At 44.5% G+C, this 17,926-nt stretch overlaps 1 protein-coding gene across 5 annotated transcripts in view; it reads left to right on the forward strand.

The window, feature by feature from the left end:
- ERCC6L2 (ERCC excision repair 6 like 2) overlaps positions 1 to 17,926 on the forward strand; it is a 64,751-nt gene that overhangs the window by 39,947 nt on the left and 6,878 nt on the right. For all 5 annotated transcript variants that reach the window (XM_081213530.1, XM_081213529.1, XM_081213528.1 and 2 more), the window contains 4 exons: positions 517 to 669; positions 3,090 to 3,170; positions 5,040 to 6,216; positions 10,114 to 10,268. In XM_081213530.1, coding sequence (XP_081069656.1) covers positions 517 to 669; positions 3,090 to 3,170; positions 5,040 to 6,216; positions 10,114 to 10,268 — 1,566 coding nt within the window. The remainder of the gene's footprint in view (positions 1 to 516; positions 670 to 3,089; positions 3,171 to 5,039; positions 6,217 to 10,113; positions 10,269 to 17,926) is intronic.

Consider the following 17,926-nt stretch of genomic DNA (forward strand, 5'->3'; position numbering starts at 1 on the left):
GAGGAAGGGACAAGTAGGCTGTTTCTCAAGTAATATGAAAGCCTTGGTGGTGCAGATGTAGCCTGTGGATTGTATATTGCTTTCTCCTAGCTCATGTTAACTAAATTCTTATTTGATTGTTGAGGATGGTGGCAGTGGGGCTGTGGCCTACACTTGGAGATCATCTACTGCCCAGCTTGTTTCGTTATTTGCAGTATGTAGCTGGGTGTGTTGCAAAACGGTGTATCTGCTGGAGTACATTAGCACAGTTATTTGATTTCCTATGTTATACAGGGTACACGGGAGACTTCAGAGCACATTTTCTTTATTTTCCAATAACATTGTTCAGGTTAATATTACTCCACAATGGTGGCATCTGCCAGGGAAAATAAAACACAATATTTTACTCTTTTAGGAATTTCTGCCTGCTCTGGCTAAATCTGCACATAAACTGTAAATGCCAGGAAATTCTGACATGTTGCAGGAACATGCTCCTGAATTATTATTATTATTTTTTTATGTTCTACTCTGTTTTAGCAACTGCATTGTGCTGTAGTGGGAAGTGAAAATGCCAAGCGGTATTTTGAGGCTGTGCAAGGATCAAAGCAACACCAAGGAGAACTTTTTGGTATTCATAACCTTTTCAAGCTTCAGGACCATGGATCCTGTCTGACAAAAGAGATTCTGGAGGTGTGGTGTTTTACCTTTGTCCTTTTGAATATTTCTGCGTCTTTTCTCTATATCTTATCAGGCTTGTGAAGAAACACATGTTTTGAAATGTGGGAGGATTTTCACAACAGTAAAGTTAGTAATATTGCTTTTCTCACCACATAAGAGAAATCCAGTCTAGTTGCAAGTGTAACTTTTCCTTAACTTGGGGCTGGGGCAACTTTTTTGTCCCAAGGGCAGCATTCCCTAATGGGCATCCATTTGGGGGGCACATGCCAATGGTGGCTGGGGCCAGAGGCAAAACGTAGGCCAAGCAGTTGGTGTAACCCTTTGTACAGTAGGCTACCTTCCAGTCAGAAGAATAAGAATAAGAATTTATTATTTGTACCCCGCCAATCTGGCTGGGTTTCCCCAGCCACTCTGGGCGGCTTCCAACAAAGATTAAAAATACGTTAGAATGTCACACATTAAAAACTTCCCTGAACAGGGCTGCCTTCAGATGTCTTCTAAATGTTAGGTAGTTATTTTTCTCTTTGACATCTGATGGGAGGGCGTTCCACAGGGTGGGCGCCACTACCGAGAAGGCCCTCTGCCTGGTTCCCTGTAGCTTTGCTTCTCGCAATGAGGGAACCTCAGCGTCCGGGCAGAACGATGGGGGTGAAGACGCTCCTTCAGGTATACTGGGCCAAGGCCATCTTTACACCCAAGCAAGCAACCAGCATGTTCACAGTTCAAAGAAACATTCCAGCCAGGCAAAAGTATTTGAGAAGGGCACAGAATATCCCCAGACAGAGAAAAGGTATAACCTGGGAAGAGTTCTGAAGGCTTGAACTTCCTCACCACCACATTACAGTGGTGCCTCGCAAGACAAAAAGAATCCATTCTGTGATTCTCTTCGTCTAGCGGTTTTTTCGTCTTGCGAAGCAAGCCCATTGACGGATTAGCACTATTAGCGGCTTTTAGTGGCTTATCTGCTGATCGGATCAGCTGATAAGCGGTTTAGCGGCTTAGAAAAAGGGGGGGGGAAGGAAAAAAACCAGCAGGAACTCGCAAGACATTGTCATCTTGCAAAGCAAGCCCATAGGAGATTTGTTTTGCGAAGCACCTCCAAAACGGAAAACTTTCGTCTAGTGAGTTTTCCATCTTGCGAGGCATTCGTCTTGCGGGGCACCACTGTAACTTGATATTTTAATATTTATTTGTTTGAGAAACTCCTAACCTGTTTTTCATTGAATATGCTCCCAGATCAGGGTACATCATAGTAATTCAAAATAAAATACAGTTAAAGCCAGTATAGTTCTAAAGAGTAAACAATAAACAACTTAAACAAGTCCATCAAGGGCAGAGATGCCCACCTGCACCAATCAAGCTGAATGGTTTAAAACAAAAAAAAAAACCCACCTAGTGCCGAAAACCCAGCATAGCGCCAGTCAAATGTGAGAGCAGGAGGCATTCCCTGAGCAGAGCGTCATTACTGAGAAAAACCCTCTCATTTGTTGCCACATTGTGGATATTTTAATTATTCACATACATCGTACCTTGGAAGTCAAACAGAATCCGTTCCGGAAGTCCGTTCGACTTCCAAAATGTTTGGAAACCAAGGCACGGCTTCCGATTGGCTGCAGGAAGCTCCTGCAGCCAATCGGAAGCTGTGAAAACCACGTCGGACGTTGGGGTTCCAAAGAACGTTCACAAACCAGAACACTCACTTCTGGGTTTGCGGCGTTTGGGAGCCAAAACGTTCAATTTGCAAGGCGTTCGACTTCCGAGGTACGCCTGTGTGTATGTGTGTGTGTGTGTGTATATATATTTATATATAGTAATAATCCCCAACGAGGAAAATATCAGGAATTAAGGCATAGCTGTCAACTTACGGATTTGAAAATAAGGGACCAGCAGCCTCGAAAATAAGGGATCAGCAGCCAAAATAAGGGATCAAGAATTACTTTGATAAAATACATATTTTGTTATGTGCAAATGGCTTTAGATACCTATTAGGTCCATAAATTACCATATAGCATATATTCAACACAAAAAAGCAACAATTTGTTGTTGACAAAGGACAGCTGGACATAGAAAGGGCCCCATTACCTTCAGTAGCTTATTTAAGGGACATCATCAATAAGAGCAGCGGGACATGGCGTTGGGATAAGGGACTGTCCCGCCAAATAAGGGACGCTTGACAGCTATGAATTAAGGTCTGCTAACTCTGTCCTTGAATGCAAATAAAGCAATTCCCCCAAGCCTGCTGATGCCCTGACATCTCTCTCTCTCTCTGTGTCTGTGTTGCCATTTTGGCTACACAAGGATCAGCACTCAGAGAATGGCTCCATTATTAGTATCTAGAACAGGCATGCACTGATGTGCAGAAAGGTGACTGATCAGACCAGCGAGACTACATGATGTAAGCTTAACCATTAGTAAATTGCTTCATTTTTTAGAGAGAGGGCCAAGTGGAAGCTGGTGTCATGACAGCTACTACATGGTTAAAAGAGGAACCCCAGGGAGACGCAGCAGAAACGGTAAATTATCAACTTGCCTTTCTGTTTTCACATGTTATGAAATGTACTGCTTTAAGATTTTGGATCTGCTAACTGTGATAAAGTCTTGAGCTGTCAGTTGGAGTAGACCCGGAGGAAACTGGAGGGGAAAAACCTAGGACGACAGGGTTAGAAGTGTCCGAAACTTCTCCCTACTTCAAAACATTTCTGTGCACATTGTATAAAGTTACTTTTCTGGCTTATGAACTTATGTGTCTTTTTTCATTTTGAATCTGCCAAGTGATTTTTTTGGCAGAACAGTGTATCGTACCAAATAATAAATGGAGAGAAACAAGGAATTTAATAACACATTATTGATATTTTTAAAACATACACTTGTGAAAGAAATAAAATGTGGCCGTTAGAGGTTGAGTTTAATGGTGTCTCCTTGGCTGATGGAAGCTTTCTTCCTTCCAGCAGGTGGGTGGCGCTGTGGTCTAAACCACTGAGCCTCTTGGGCTTGCCGATCAGAAGGTCGGCGGTTCGCATCCCCACGACGGAGTGAGCTCTCGTTGCTCTGTCCCAGCTCCTGCTAACCTAGCAGTTCGAAAGCACACCAGTGCAAGTAGATAAATAGGTACCACTATGGCGGGAAGGTAAACGGCGTTTCCGTGCGCTCTGGTTTCTGTCACGGTGTCCTGTTTCCATGTGTTCTGGCACTTGTCATGGTCCTCCATGCACCAGTAGCGGTTAAGTCATGCTGGCCACATGACCCAGAAAACTGTCTGTGGACAAATGCCGGCTCCCTCGGCCTGAAAGCGAGATGAGTGCCGCAACCCCATAGTCGCATTTGACTGGACCAGCTTCCTTCCTCCACTGGATCAAAGAGCTTTCCATCAGAAGAGGGGTGGGCACAAATGGGTATAATTCTACATCATTTTAGAAAGGCCTGTTTTCTGCTTTTAAATTCTAATGTTCTTATAATTGGGAACCTTGGCTTATCTATAATTAGTTTTGCTATTTGTGTAGGTGTTTTTTTAAAAACCTTTCTAAAAGAAGTCCAATGTAGCTCACATAGCTACTATACCATAAATATACTGTAAGCGGTATCATCAAAATGTCACACAATAAAACAGAGACTACATTAAACATCCAAACAAGTCCTGTAAAAATAAGTAAAATGTATTTTTTTATCAAGAAGTTTTTTGTTTCTGTCATTAAAGATTAGCTACTTCTGCAGTGCGCCCTCTTACAAATAATTCAATTAAGCCTGTAATTTTAAGTGTATTGAAAAGTAAGCCCTACGGAATGGACTTGGACTTGCTTCCCAGTTGCCCTGTAAGCATCAGCCTATAAGTTGAGCTTTTTAGTTTTGGTTGCTGTCGGGTCAAATAATAATGCATCTTTAAAAGCTGCACAAAAATGAGACATTGGAAGATATGGTAAGAAAATGAGGAAGTTGCTTCTCCATAACCAAATAGTAGGTAACAAACTAGAGGGAATGGTTTGTCAATAAGCAGATAATAAGAGTCAATAAGCAGGTAATTTAGAAGCATTTACAAACTTTAGTTGTGGTTTTTTTAAAAAGAAATATATATATAATGCCGTTTTCCTACGTTTTTAAATGTCTGATAATTGTATTTTATGAGCTGGATCCATGCACATCCTTTTCAAATAGGAGGGCTCCATCTCTCCATGGCAGGAATTCTGATCCAGCAATCTGGACAAAGAGGGAGGGGAGCCCCTGTTCCAGTTCCTATGTAGATCCCACAGTGCACTAGAAAAGGTTTACAGGAGCCTCCTCCCACCCCGTTTTAATAATTATGACTATGGCATAAGCATTGATAGTTTGAAGACACGTTTTAAATTGCAGTTTTGTTTCACATTTTCCTGTTTCTCGCATGATTTCAGCACGCAGAGGCTGGTTCTGAAGATCAAGACACTGCCAGTCCCAGGAAACTGTCGAAAAGGGAAGAGTTTGATTGTGGCAGTGACTTCAGTGACGAGGAGCCTGCGAGAAATTCCAAAGTCAAAGCAGAACAAAGCCGATCTTGCAATACAAAAAACAGCAAAGTTCTGCAGGGACAGCTTACTTTGCTGCAGTGTGGGTTTCCTAAACTACTAGAAAAGGGCACTGGAGTTACTGAGGATGATAGTTGCATTGCTGTCTCCAGTGGTGAAAGTGTTGGCGGTAAATCAATGTGGCAAATATCTAAAGAAAGCTCCCGAAATGAATGTTCCCTGAAAACTGAGGACCACTGCAGTACTGCAGGACCTGAGAGAGACTTATTGTCACCAATCAAAGCTGCGAAACAAGAGTTTCATAGAGAAACTACAGACTGTGATTATCGTGTTTCACTACACCCTGAAGAAGAAAAGGACCCTGGAAATAAATACAAAGACATGCGTATTTTGAATCAAGTTGGGGTCGTTATGGAGACAGAATGCAGTTCAAGTGACAGTGATGATATCATATTTCCTTCTCAAGTTCCTACTGACCAGAAATCTGCTAAAAGCAGTAAAGGTGCAGCAACAAATTGTGAATGTTTAGGAAGAGTAAAAGGCTCCACGCATACATCTCTGCAAAAGCATTTGACTTCTGAGCACAGTAGCAGGAGTGTTTCACCTTACAGCGAAATGACACCATTTGAAAACACCCGAAAGATCACATCAGTGAAAGAAGCAAGTGATATCAGTGATGAGTCTGATGATATTGAGATGTCTGGATCAGGAAAGCAGAAATTTACCGGCATTCTGAAAGAAAAACGGTTCTCTAACAGGGGGCTTGATACCTCCTCCACAAGAACTGTGTTGCACAAGAGCAATTTGAGTGTTGGGGAAAGCGATGCCGATTCTCACATAGATGAGTTCTCATCACCAGAAGACGGCTTCCCAGTTAATATACGAAGAGGGAGGCTAAATAGTGAGAGGTGTGGAATTCAAATTAAACCCAAATCGCCAGTGTATCCTAAGAGTCTCTCTTTGACTCTGAGAAAACGAAACCATTCTGATAAGTGCCAGACTTCTTTCAGCGAGCAAACATTTGAAAGCCAAGGAAAAAATGTGGGATCCCTGGACAGACTTCTTGGTAATTACAAATATATCATACAGTGCAGAATAACCAATAGGGTTCCGTGAATGATGCTTTAAAGCAAAGGCACTTTGAGTTTTCTCCTATTCCTCAAATGAGTGTATTTACAGCAGGACAGGGTTGGAAAGAATTTCTTTACAAACCTGGAGGATTATTTTGTCAAATAATTGTAAAGACCTGTTTCTAAAACAAGAACAAATATTGGTGAAGACAAAAGCCTTAGCTGTCTCATAATCCTATATCAACAATTGAAGTTTTCTTTGAAATTGCCATTAGCGCTTAGAATTAGGGGAGCTTTTGAGACAGGTTTACTGCCAGTCTGCATTACAGTCTAAACTAAGCTTTATTTCAAGTTAAAACTTTCTTCTGTTTTATTGGTCTTACTACCGTGTTTACTGGAGTCTAATGCGCCATCGAATCTAATGCGCACCTCCATTTTCAGAACCTTGAAACCAAAAAAAGGATTTGCTGGAAGACGTAAATGTGCCATAAACCTAATGTGCACCTTAATTTTCACAAAGTAATTTGGCCAAAAAAAGGTGAGCATTAGATTTGAGTAAATATGGTAGATTCACTGTTGCTCTTATTCTATCTTTTTGGACTCTAAATAGTGCAGTGCTTACTTTAACCAAACACTGTTTGTATTGTGTGAACTTACAGACAATACAGAACCATTTGTGTTGTTAGCATCTCAAGATGATCAAAAATTGCTTCTGAATTTTTGCTGCTTTCAACAGAGATTTCATGTTCTTATTTAGGAGTGCAGTCCAAACCCTGGGGTACTGCCCAATGAGGATTAACAAAGCGAAAGATCCACAGCTCAGATGCATCTGTCAGCAGGGCAGGCAAAGAGCAATCAGGCCTGGATTTGGGCTGATGCCGTCACATGACAGCAGTGGGGCTGACTTGGGATCTAATGGATCTCGGACTGGCCCTGCCTATATCTGCTCTAAATCTGCTCTCTGCTGCTCCAGAGAAGCGGACACGGAGCAATGGATCCAAACTACAAGAAAGAAGATTCCACCTAAACATTAGGAAGAACTTCCTGACAGTAAGAGCTGTTTGACAGTGGAATTTGCTGCCAAGGAGTGTGGTGGAGTCTCCTACTTTGGAGGTCTTTAAGCAGAGGTTTGACAACCATATGTCAGGAGTGCTCTGATGGTGTTTCCTGCTTGGCAGGGGGTTGGACTCGATGGCCCTTGTGGTCTCTTCCAACTCTATGATTCTATGATTCTATATCTCTTCCTGCCCCCAGACTTCCCACTGGCTGCTGTGGGCATCAGCAGCGGCGGAGGAAGCTGCTTGGGCGCCTGGGGTGACGCGCCCAGGGGCAGGGTGAGGGCGGGGCAAGCCGTGGGGCATCCAGAGTCTGCCTGCCTCCTCCCACACAGCTGCCCTACAGCTGGGGGAGAGGCAGTGGGCAGACAGTTTGGGTAGGAGAGACTTATGGCGCAGGCGCCCTGCAGTGAGTGCCATCCAGCTTAGATCACATAACACCGGTCTTGAAAGATCTTCATTGGCTCCCAGTATGTTTCCGAGCACAATTCAAAGTGTTGGTGCTGACCTTTAAAGCCCTAAACGGCCTCGGTCCAGTATACCTGAAGGAGCATCTCCACCGCCATCGTTCTGCCCAGACACTGAGGTCCAGTGCCGAGGGCCTTCTGGTGGTTCCTTCACTGCGAGAAGCTAAGTTACAGGGAACCAGGCAGAGGGCTTTCTTGGTAGTGGTACCTGCCCTATGGAACACCCGCCCATTAGATGTCAAAGAGAACAACAACTACCAGACTTTTAGAAGACATCTGAAGGCAGCCCTGTTTAGGGAACCTTTTAATGTTTAATAGGTTATTGTATTTTAATATTCTGTTGGAAGCCACCCAGAGTGGCTGGGGAAACCTAGCCATATGGGCGGGGTATAAATAATAAATTATTATTACCGTATTTTTCGCCCTATAGGACGCACCGTCCCATAAGACGCACCTAGTTTTTTGGGGGGAAAATAAAGGGGAAAAAAATATTTTCCCCCCAGGCGCAGGGCTGGGGCAGCCCAAGCTTCCCCCGACCCCAGCCCCCAAACAGGCAGCTCTCTGCAAGCCGTGGGAGCCCAGCGGTGGCTCCCGCTGCTTGAGGAGAGATCCGCGAAGCCTGGACGCGCTGAGATCAGCGCGCAGGCTTCGGGATGCCGGCAACTCTCCCCAAGCAGCGGGAACGTTTCCGCTGCTTGGGGAGAGGTCCGCGAAGCCTGGACGCGCTGAGATCAGCGCGCGCAGGCTTCGGGATGCCGGCAACTCTCCCCAAGCAGCGGGAACGTTCCCGCTGCTTGGGGAGAGATCCGCGAAGCCTGGGTGCGCTGAGATCAGCGTGCGCAGGCTTCGGGATGCCGGCAACTCTCCCCAAGCAGCGGGAACGTTCCCGCTGCTTGGGGAGAGATCCGCGAAGCCTGGGTGCGCTGAGATCAGCGCGCGCAGGCTTCGGGATGCCGGCAACTCTCCCCAAGCTGCGGGACCGTTTCCGCTGCTTGGGGAGAGATCCGTGAAGCCTGGGTGCGCTGAGATCAGCGCGCGCAGGCTTCGGGATGCCGGCAACTCTCCCCAAGCTGCGGGACCGTTCCCGCTGCTTGGGGAGAGATCCGCGAAGCCTGGGTGCGCTGAGATCAGCGCGCGCAGGCTTCGGGATGCCGGCAACTCTCCCCAAGCAGCGGGAACGTTCCCGCTGCTTGAGGAGAGGTCCGCGAAGCCTGGAGAGCGAGAGGGGTCGGTGCGCACCTACCGCTCTCGCTCTCCAGGCTTCAGCGAATGCCTGCATTCGCCCCATAAGACGCACCCACATTTCCCCTTCATTTTTGGAGGGGAAAAAGTGCGTCTTATAGGGCGAAAAATACGGTATATTATTATTTTGTCACCCCCCTCAATGGTGACACCTGGGGTGGGCCACACCCACCGCACCCCCTTCCTCCTCCCCTGGGCATCAGCTCTTCTGCCTAACTGCCTGTTGAGCTCCCAGAACAGGGTGCTGGCATCACTTTGTAAGCGGACGCCAGCAGAGCTGGGTGGAGGGACAGCTTTTGCCCAATTCAGTCCTCTGCCAAGCACAGCACAGCACAAAAAGGGGGTTGGGTTTCACCTTCAGAGAGGTTAATCTTCCTTAAAAGGTTAAAAGTTCAAGGTTGTTGGTTTGAAATGTGCATTCTGCTAACCAGGCAATTAAGAGTTGCTAGGCTCCTTAGAAGGGACGTGGGTGGCGAAGGGACGTGGGTGGTGCTGTGGGTTAAACCACAGAGCCTAGGACTTGCCGATCAGAAGGTCGGTGGTTTGAATCCCCGTGATGGGGTGGGCTCCCATTGCTCGGTCCCAGCTCCTGCCAACCTAGCAGTTCGAAAGCACGTCAAAGTGCAAGTAGATAAATAGGTACCGCTCCAGCAGGAAGGTAAACAGCGTTTCCATATGCTGCTCTGGTTCGCCAGAAGCGGCTTAGTCATGCTGGCCACATGACCTGGAAGCTGGACGCCGGCTCCCTTGGCCAATAAAGCAAGATGAGCGCCACAACCCCAGAGTCGGCCACGACTGGACCTAATGGTCAGGGGTCCCTTTACCCTTTACCTTTAGGATCCTTATAGGCTGTAGAACAGGCTCACGAAGCTTAGAATTTGCTTAAGTGTAGCTGCAAACACAGACCAAAGTTCAGAAAGAAAACTCTTTTGTATACAAATACTGTTGTGTGTTTTTTTAAAAAGAGGACTTAAAGAAAAGAGGGAAAAGGGCAGGAGATTCAGGGCTCAGTTTTCCCCTAACAATGCCTGCTGGTGCAAAGTTTCCTTTGGTTTCATTGAATGCCTACCTGCCAATCTTCTTGTATCCTTAGATGAATGAACTCTTGTGTTTCTTTTTCGACTGATAGGTGATGTTGCAGAAGTGTCGTATGTCCACTCAAATCAAAATGTGGTTGGTTCAAGCAAGGCAGAAAATCAGATGAGTCGGTGGGCGGTGCAAGACGTTTTTGAACTGCAGCAGTTTTCGCAGCTCCCTGCAAATGTAGCAGTGCGCCCTGCCAAGGTAAAGAGAAGGATTTGTGGAATGTTTTCTCTTTCTGTTGTTGTTGTTGGTTTTCGACCCCTTGCTTTTTAAACCTGCCTTTTTCAATATTAGCAACCGTGAGTGATCAGAGGCCTAGTTCCTTGGACAAGGTGCCTCCAACAGAGTCCAAACAAAGCGCTTGCTGCTATTTTTGTATCAAGGGAGCTAGGAGTTTGGTGGATAATACCTTATAAAAGATAAAATATATTTTCACTGGGAAATATTTAACGGACATTTCATTAATGTACAGTCATAACTCGGGTTGAAGTAGCTTCGGGATAAGTATTTTAATGTTGCACGTTGTGGCGACCCGGAAGTAGCGGAGTGCGTTACTTCCGGGTTTTGTCGCTCGCGCATGAGCAGACGGTCAAAATGATGTCATGCACATGCGCAGAAGCAGCGAATCACAACGCTCGGACGCGGGTTGCGTTCGCTTCTGGATGCGAATGGGGCTCCGGAACGGATACCGTTCACATCCAGAGGTACCACTGTATATATTTAAGCACACATCCTCCTTTGTCTCTTGGCTTCTATTTCCAGTTTAGGATTTATAGGCCACAACATTACAGTGATGGTAGAAACTGCACCGGACAAACGTCTTCCTTCTGCGCTGCTTTTACAGACACAGGAGAGCTCTTGGTGTCTGACATGGCAGTCATATGCTACTTGACTCCCTAACCTGGAGCCTGAAGTCCTTTCTCTCAATCCCTCTTCCCCCTGCCCCCTAGATTCTCTTCTCCTTTGGTTCTCTTTCTTCTGAGACATCCCTGAGGTCAGCTTTCAAGTCAGAGAAGCTTTTAATCCCAGCCAACTGACAGTTACCATCTTTCACAAAAACTGCACTGTAAAACTTTTCTTGTTCCCAGAGCAGTTCACATGTTGATGGAAATATCAGGTTGTACCCAATGGAGTTTCCCCATTAGGTGCAAGGACTTCCACCTGCGCAACAGGACTTCTGTCCCTCCTCTCCTCTTGCACCCTGTTTAGATCTGCTGGAGAAGGTTTGGAGAAACCCACTAATAGATTGGGTGGTGCTGCACCAGTCAAGAAGAGGAATTCTGTTTGTGTAGGTGGAAGGTCTTGTGCTATTGGCACAACTTTGTTGGATACAACCTATTGTTAATCTCCCCAAATTGGTTTCAGAGTCTTAACTGTCACAAGTGCCATGTCATACAGATGAAAGAACCAGTATCTGCCCTTAACAATAGCTTTTTATGAAGAAATTAAGAAAGCGTTTCCTAGCAGAGAGATAGAGTGATGAGGAAAATCTGACCTACTTACTTTCTTTGTCAGCTACTGTCAATGGCATGGAAACACAGCTAGAAAGAAGTTGGCAGTCGTACTTTTCCCATTTACACATTCTTTGTGTGCTTAAGCTGTGTGTAGGGTTGCCTGTGGAATGGTTTCTGCATCTTCAAAAGCTTCAGGGAAGGCTATGACTGGAAAATCTGTAGCTTTCCCAGATTAGGGATTCAGCGTTGGGGAAAGCTGCATCTGTTTCATTTTGCAGGGATAGAGTTTTTGCTGACAGGACTGGTGTGTGGGACTGATAGTGACACATCCAATGAGGCAATTCGTCTATTTCCTCATGTGCCAATACTAAGAGCAGATCCACACAATGCATTTTAAGCACATCTATCACTTATGTGAAGCACACAGCTTTGCCCAGTGAAACATTGCGCCTGTAGTTTAAGGCATTCTTTGGGGGAAGTCGTATGCTTTAAAGTGTTTGCTGAAATGCTTTAGGTATGTGCTGTGGATCTGCTTTTTAAACAACTATTTTGTACCTCTATCCCGCCAGAGATTTATATGTGCAGTGTGTGTGTGTGTGTGTGTGTGTGTGTATGCACAGTATAAGATTTTTAAGATTTATATGTGCTGTGTAAGATTAATTATACTGTATGATATTTATTTATTTGACTTGTTAGCTGTTCACTACAAAGTAGTCTCCAAATGATTTATAAGCCAGTAATATGCTTTCATTGCTGTTAGTAATGTATGATAGTTAGTAGTTTTTCGAAATTATAAAAAATATTAATGCTCAAAGTAGTATAAGTATACAGATATATCAGCTCTATAGTCACACACAGATCCCTGAAGACTCCTACAGGTTTGCAAAAGCTCACAGAAGAGAAGAAATGAGAATCTTTTTTGAAGATTTGCTGCCCCTCCAATCTCTGACCCTGACTCCAGTTTTTCCTTTGTGACCCAGCTGCTATCTGAGCACACAGTCCTCATTGGGACCATCAGATCTTCCTCCCCTATCTTGCCATCTCTATTCATGATACTGCCCACTTAGTTCACCAGTGCATAAATACACCAGTGCAAGAAAACCTTTAAAGCTACGGTGCATCATTTCTCAAACAATGCCTTTGCAAGCCACTTACATTGCGAGGCTGCAATATATGTTAACCTTATTTGTCCCAGAAAGTGTTAAATGCAGGGATAGAAGCAGGAGACAACAAGGTAATGGTTGTTAAGAATCATACCTTGCCAGCACATGGATTGGCACCACATGCACCACCCCGTCTGTGGAGATGGAGTTGCCAGATTCTTGATGTGCATTAGATACTTACTTGGACAGAAGTCTGAACAGGAAATGGAACCTCAGGGCTGTTGGTGGTGAAATGCCTAGTGATTTCATTTACTGCCTTTACCACATACTTTGACAAAGCCATTAATCTTTCTGCAGTCTTTGACTGCTATGTCCTCAGCGTACGGCTAATTTTCCTGTGCGCTGTTTAATTGCTGATGATTCATATATATATATTTTTAAAAGACTACACTTTCTCTCTGCTTTCCTCTGCTTTCCTCTAGCTCAGCCCCTGTAATAAACTCAAAGAACGTTTCATGAACTAGGAAATCACGGCTGCTCTGGCCTCTTATCTTTTTCTGCTGGCTATTCACTTATTCTTAATGGACACAGTCTAAGAGGAAGTTTGTCTTCTTTCGGTTCCACGGAATGAAGTGGGTGGGAAGCTTAAGCCGTCTGCTTTTATATACAAACTGCTTTTACATACAATTCATGTTTTTTTTAAAAAAAAAATTGGCTCGTGTTATAAGCCAGCGCGGAGCCCGCCGCCCGCCACCCATACCCGGCATATAAGACGACCCCCGACTTTTTAACCTCTTTTCCGGGGTTAAAAAGTCGTCTTATACGCCAGAATCTACGGTATATGCGATTTCACTTAAACGTGTGGTGCCTCGGAACATACCGTATTTTTCGCCCTATAGGACGCACTTTTTCCCCTCCAAAAATGAAGGGGAAATCTGGGTGCGTCCTATGGGGCAAATGCAGGCTTTCGCTGAAGCTTGGAGAGCGAGAGGGGTCGGTGCGCACCGACCCCTCTCGCTCTCCAGGCTTCAGGAAGACATCTGCAGCCTAGGCAGCCCTGCGGGAGTTCCTGCAGGGCTGTCTAGGCTGCGGATAGCAGCCTGCTTCCCGGAGCGCCAGGCGCCCTGAAAGCAGAGCACCCGGCGCTTCAGGAACACATCCGCAGCGTGGGGGGCCCTGTGGGAGGCCCTCGCAGGGCTCCCCACGCTGCGGATAGCAGCCTGCCGCCCGGTGGGCGGGGCGCCCTGAAGCAGAGCGCCCCTCGCTCCAGGCAGACATGGGCCAGCCCCACAAGCTCGGGGGACAGCAGGGAGGCGCAGCGCCGCCATCCCGCTGTTCCTCGACCTGGTTCGGTTTCCCCGACCTGCTTTTTTTTTTGGGGGGGGGAGATAAAGGGAAAAAAATTTTCCTTTATTTCCCCCCAAAAAAACTAGGTGCGTCCTATGGGGCGGAGCGTCCTATGGGACGAAAAATACGGTAACTCCTGCATAAATGGGGAGTTGCCTGTACAGTACTAAGAGCAGCATAGTCTCTTGTTTGCTGCAAACTATGTTGCATAGCCTAAGGATTAATGGACCAGGTTATGCAATTTTGATTTGTGTGACTCCTGAAAGTTTTGAAATTTCAGATTTAACACTACATTAATAAAAGGATTTGTGGGTGTCCTTGCCTGTATAAGCTGTTTTATGCAACGGGAAATTGTTCTGAACCCTGGGCACTGAAAGCTGAACACGGCAATCTCTGAACTGTGGTGGGTTTTGTGGTCTGGAGGATTGCCCAGTTGAAAATAAACTTACATTTCATCTGTAGCAGATTCTCCTTTAGGTCATGGGAAGATGCTATAAACTTCACTCTGTCCCTTATCAGCCGCACCAGAGAGGGGAACTGTCCTTTTGCTGCCGCTCCAGGCAGCCTTGCAGGGCCCCCACCCTTGTGGTCCAACACCCCCGGGACACTCCGGACGGTCCTGGCCGCCCCATTGTGAGACAGGTGCTGGGCAGAGGGGTCGTGCCCCATTCAGGTTGTGGGTGCCTCAGCCCCATCCCAACCGAGCTGAAAACACCTCAGGCCTATAGAGTTGGTGCCTCTGTGGTGGTTATCAGATCAATTACAGATTATCTTCCTTCAGTTTCTTACAGCTCTGCTACTGCTCCTTCTGCAAATACTAATATATTGTTATGTATTTGTCATTGTTTGAGGAGGTATATCTAATTTGAAAACATTTAAAGGTAGTAGTAGTAGTAGTAGTAGTAGTAGTAGTAACAAGAAGAAGAAGAAGAAGAAGAAGAAGAAGAAGAAGAAGAAGAAGAAGAAGAAGAAGAAGAATAGTAATAATGGCTGTTTCCATTCAAAATTGAATAGATGGGAGCAAAATGGAAGAATACCCTTATGGGGTAGAGTTAAATAAAACTGGATACCGTATTTTTTGCTCTATAACACGCACCCGACTATAACACGCACGTAGTTTTTAGAGGAGGAAAATCCGTAGGCATGCCACCCGTAGGCATTCCCTCCATAACACGCACAGACATTTCCCCTTACTTTTTAGGAGGAAAAAAGTGAGTGTTATGGTGTAAAAAATACGGTATATCCTTTCTAATTGAAGTGTGCCAACCAAAATGTCCACTAAATATTTCTTAAGCTTTTATTTCTACTTTGCTTACATTACAGCTATGTTGGGGGGGGGGGGACCATCACATTCTGACTGGTCTGCATATTGGGTGTTCCAGGTTTATTTCCTTTAATTTATTTTGCTTTAAGGGTTGCCTGCATCCTTTTTTGAAAAATAAAAAACTCCAACAACATAAAAGTAACTCGAGCCTTCTGGAGTCAGGGAAAACATCCTCTTCTACTGTTTCCAATCTATTTTGAATTGGATGTCTGGGTTCCTTATTTGATTCCTTAATTAATTTATGTGTTAATTGGCAAAAACAGCTTCTGTGAAACAGCCTAAATAAGAATTCGAAATTACTGGTTTCTGGAATGGCCCTTGTTTGGCTCCTTTGAACACTATGTGTAAGAGATCTTCTTTAAGCAATACCCACCCATCCCTATTCTTGGTAGCAAAAAGGAGGAAAAATAATTATATGAAAAGAAACGGGATACATTTCAAAGGTTTGAAGAAATAATATTCCGCATTAGAATTAATTTGCTTTTTAAAATACTGTACCTTGGTTTTATGTGGAGGCTTCCCCCCCCCCCCCCACCAATTGCTTGTTTTCAACTTAAGTTTACTTAAAGTTTTACTGAAAAGGAATATACAAAGACAGCCATTGAATGGAGGATTAATCACTATGGCAACTGAAATGTGGTGACTGAAAAGGGGGAGGATGTATTCTCCCCTCAGCTTCCTGCCAGCTGTCATACTCAACCTTTGCGGAGTGAATCCAGTCCAAAATATAGACTATGACCAGCCCTAAGAAACTATATCTGTATTTTTATAAATTGGTACAAGTATCGCACTATAAAAGAAGACTTAATCCCCTGAATTGGATGACAGACACTTGGCACTCTTGACAGTGTTTTGACAGAGAAATAACAGGATGCTTTGTAGTAAAACCTGGATTAATGGTAAACCCCTCTTTATGTTATTGCAGTGTGGTGTAAATGAGGGAACTAAGCATTCTGTCAGCTTGGGGTTCAACGACGTGCCCTTTCTATGCCCAGTGCAGGTTTAAGGGCTCTGTGGAGTACTGTAAATACAAAAGTAGCGTTATTAAGAACCCTTTGTGCCACTTGTATTTTGTATTACATAGGTATTTTTCATAGGTCATGTAAACAAAAGGATTTCTGTCAGCTGCAGTAGATTTGAGCGCAGAGCATCTGTGCAGATCTTAGGTTCGGCCAAGAAAGCTGAAAGAGGATGCACAGCCCATAGGTTTTCCAATGGTCTTTTTGGCCCATGACAGTGAGTCAAACAAGAAACAAAAATAAAACACAGCACAAAATCCCCACAATTGAACATCCCAGTTTCACTGCACAACAAATAGCTAACCTGTAGTTTTAAACGTCTTTTAAGTGATACTGTGGGAGTTTTTTTAATGGTTGGTATGGTGAAACCACTCATGTTTGCTAGAGGGGCTGCTATGTTTAATCTGATGGTACATGCTTTGGCTTTTAATGTCGAACTATTTCTAAAAGGATTAGAATTTGGAGATGAAGCCTTTTCTGAACTTCAGTGATGGTCGGGACCGTGGTGCAAACAAGTGTTGCATTAATAAGTGCAACTCTATTCTTGGGTCTGAGATGGGCAACCAAACAGATTATCATGTCTCAGATATCATGACAATAAAGATATTATTATTATTATTATTATTATTATTATTATTATTATTATTATTATTATTATTATTATTATTTAGCTCAATGCAAGGTGGTTACTGGGAAGCAGAAGCTGGTACCAGGAGTCAGCAAACTTTTTCAATAGGGGGCTGGTCCACTGCCCCTCAGACCTTGTGGGGGGCTGGACTATACAGTGGTACCTCGGGTTAAGAACTTTGGAGGTCGGTTCTTAACCTGAAACAGTTCTTAACCTGAGGTACCGCTTTAGCCAATGGGGCCTCCCGCTGCTGCTGCGCCGCTGCTGTGCGATTTCTGTTCTCATCCTGAAGCAATGTTCTTAACCTGAGGTACTATTTTTTGGTTAGCGGAGTCTGTAACCTGAAGCGTCTGTAACCTGAAGCGTTTGTAACCTGAGATACCACTGTATTTTGGAAAATAATAATGAGCGAATTCCTATGCCGCACAAATAACCCAGAGATGCATTCTAAATAAAAGCACACATTCTACTCATGTAAAAACACGCTGATTCCTGGACCGTCTGCAGGCTGGATTTAGAAGGAGATTGGGCCGGATTGGGACACACACAGACAAACATGTATAATTTCATATCCCTTTTTCTTAAACCTTACTTCGCCGACTTCCCCATACCTCCCCTTTCTACATCCCAATTTCCAAAATTATTTCAGCAAATTCTAACACTTGGTTTTATCCAATTTTCCCTTATTCTTTTCTTTTACTTAATCTTTTACAGCTGTAGTCTCCTTTTCCCCCCCTAAAACCACGACATTTTAGCATTCATTAATTTTACAATGTTTCTTAAGATAAACTTTAAATTTCATCCAATCTTCTTCCGCCGTCTATTTCCCCTGATCTCGGATTCTGCCGGTCATTTCAGCCAGTCCCATATAGTCTATCACCTTCATCTTCCATGCTTCCAGAGTGGGTAGATCTTGGGTCTTCCAATGCTTTGCGATGAGTATTCTTGCTGCTGTGGTAGCATACATAAAAAAAATTCTATCTT

This window comes from Podarcis bocagei (assembly GCF_964188305.1).
Source record: "Podarcis bocagei genome assembly, chromosome: 11".
Lineage (NCBI taxonomy): Eukaryota > Metazoa > Chordata > Lepidosauria > Squamata > Lacertidae > Podarcis > Podarcis bocagei.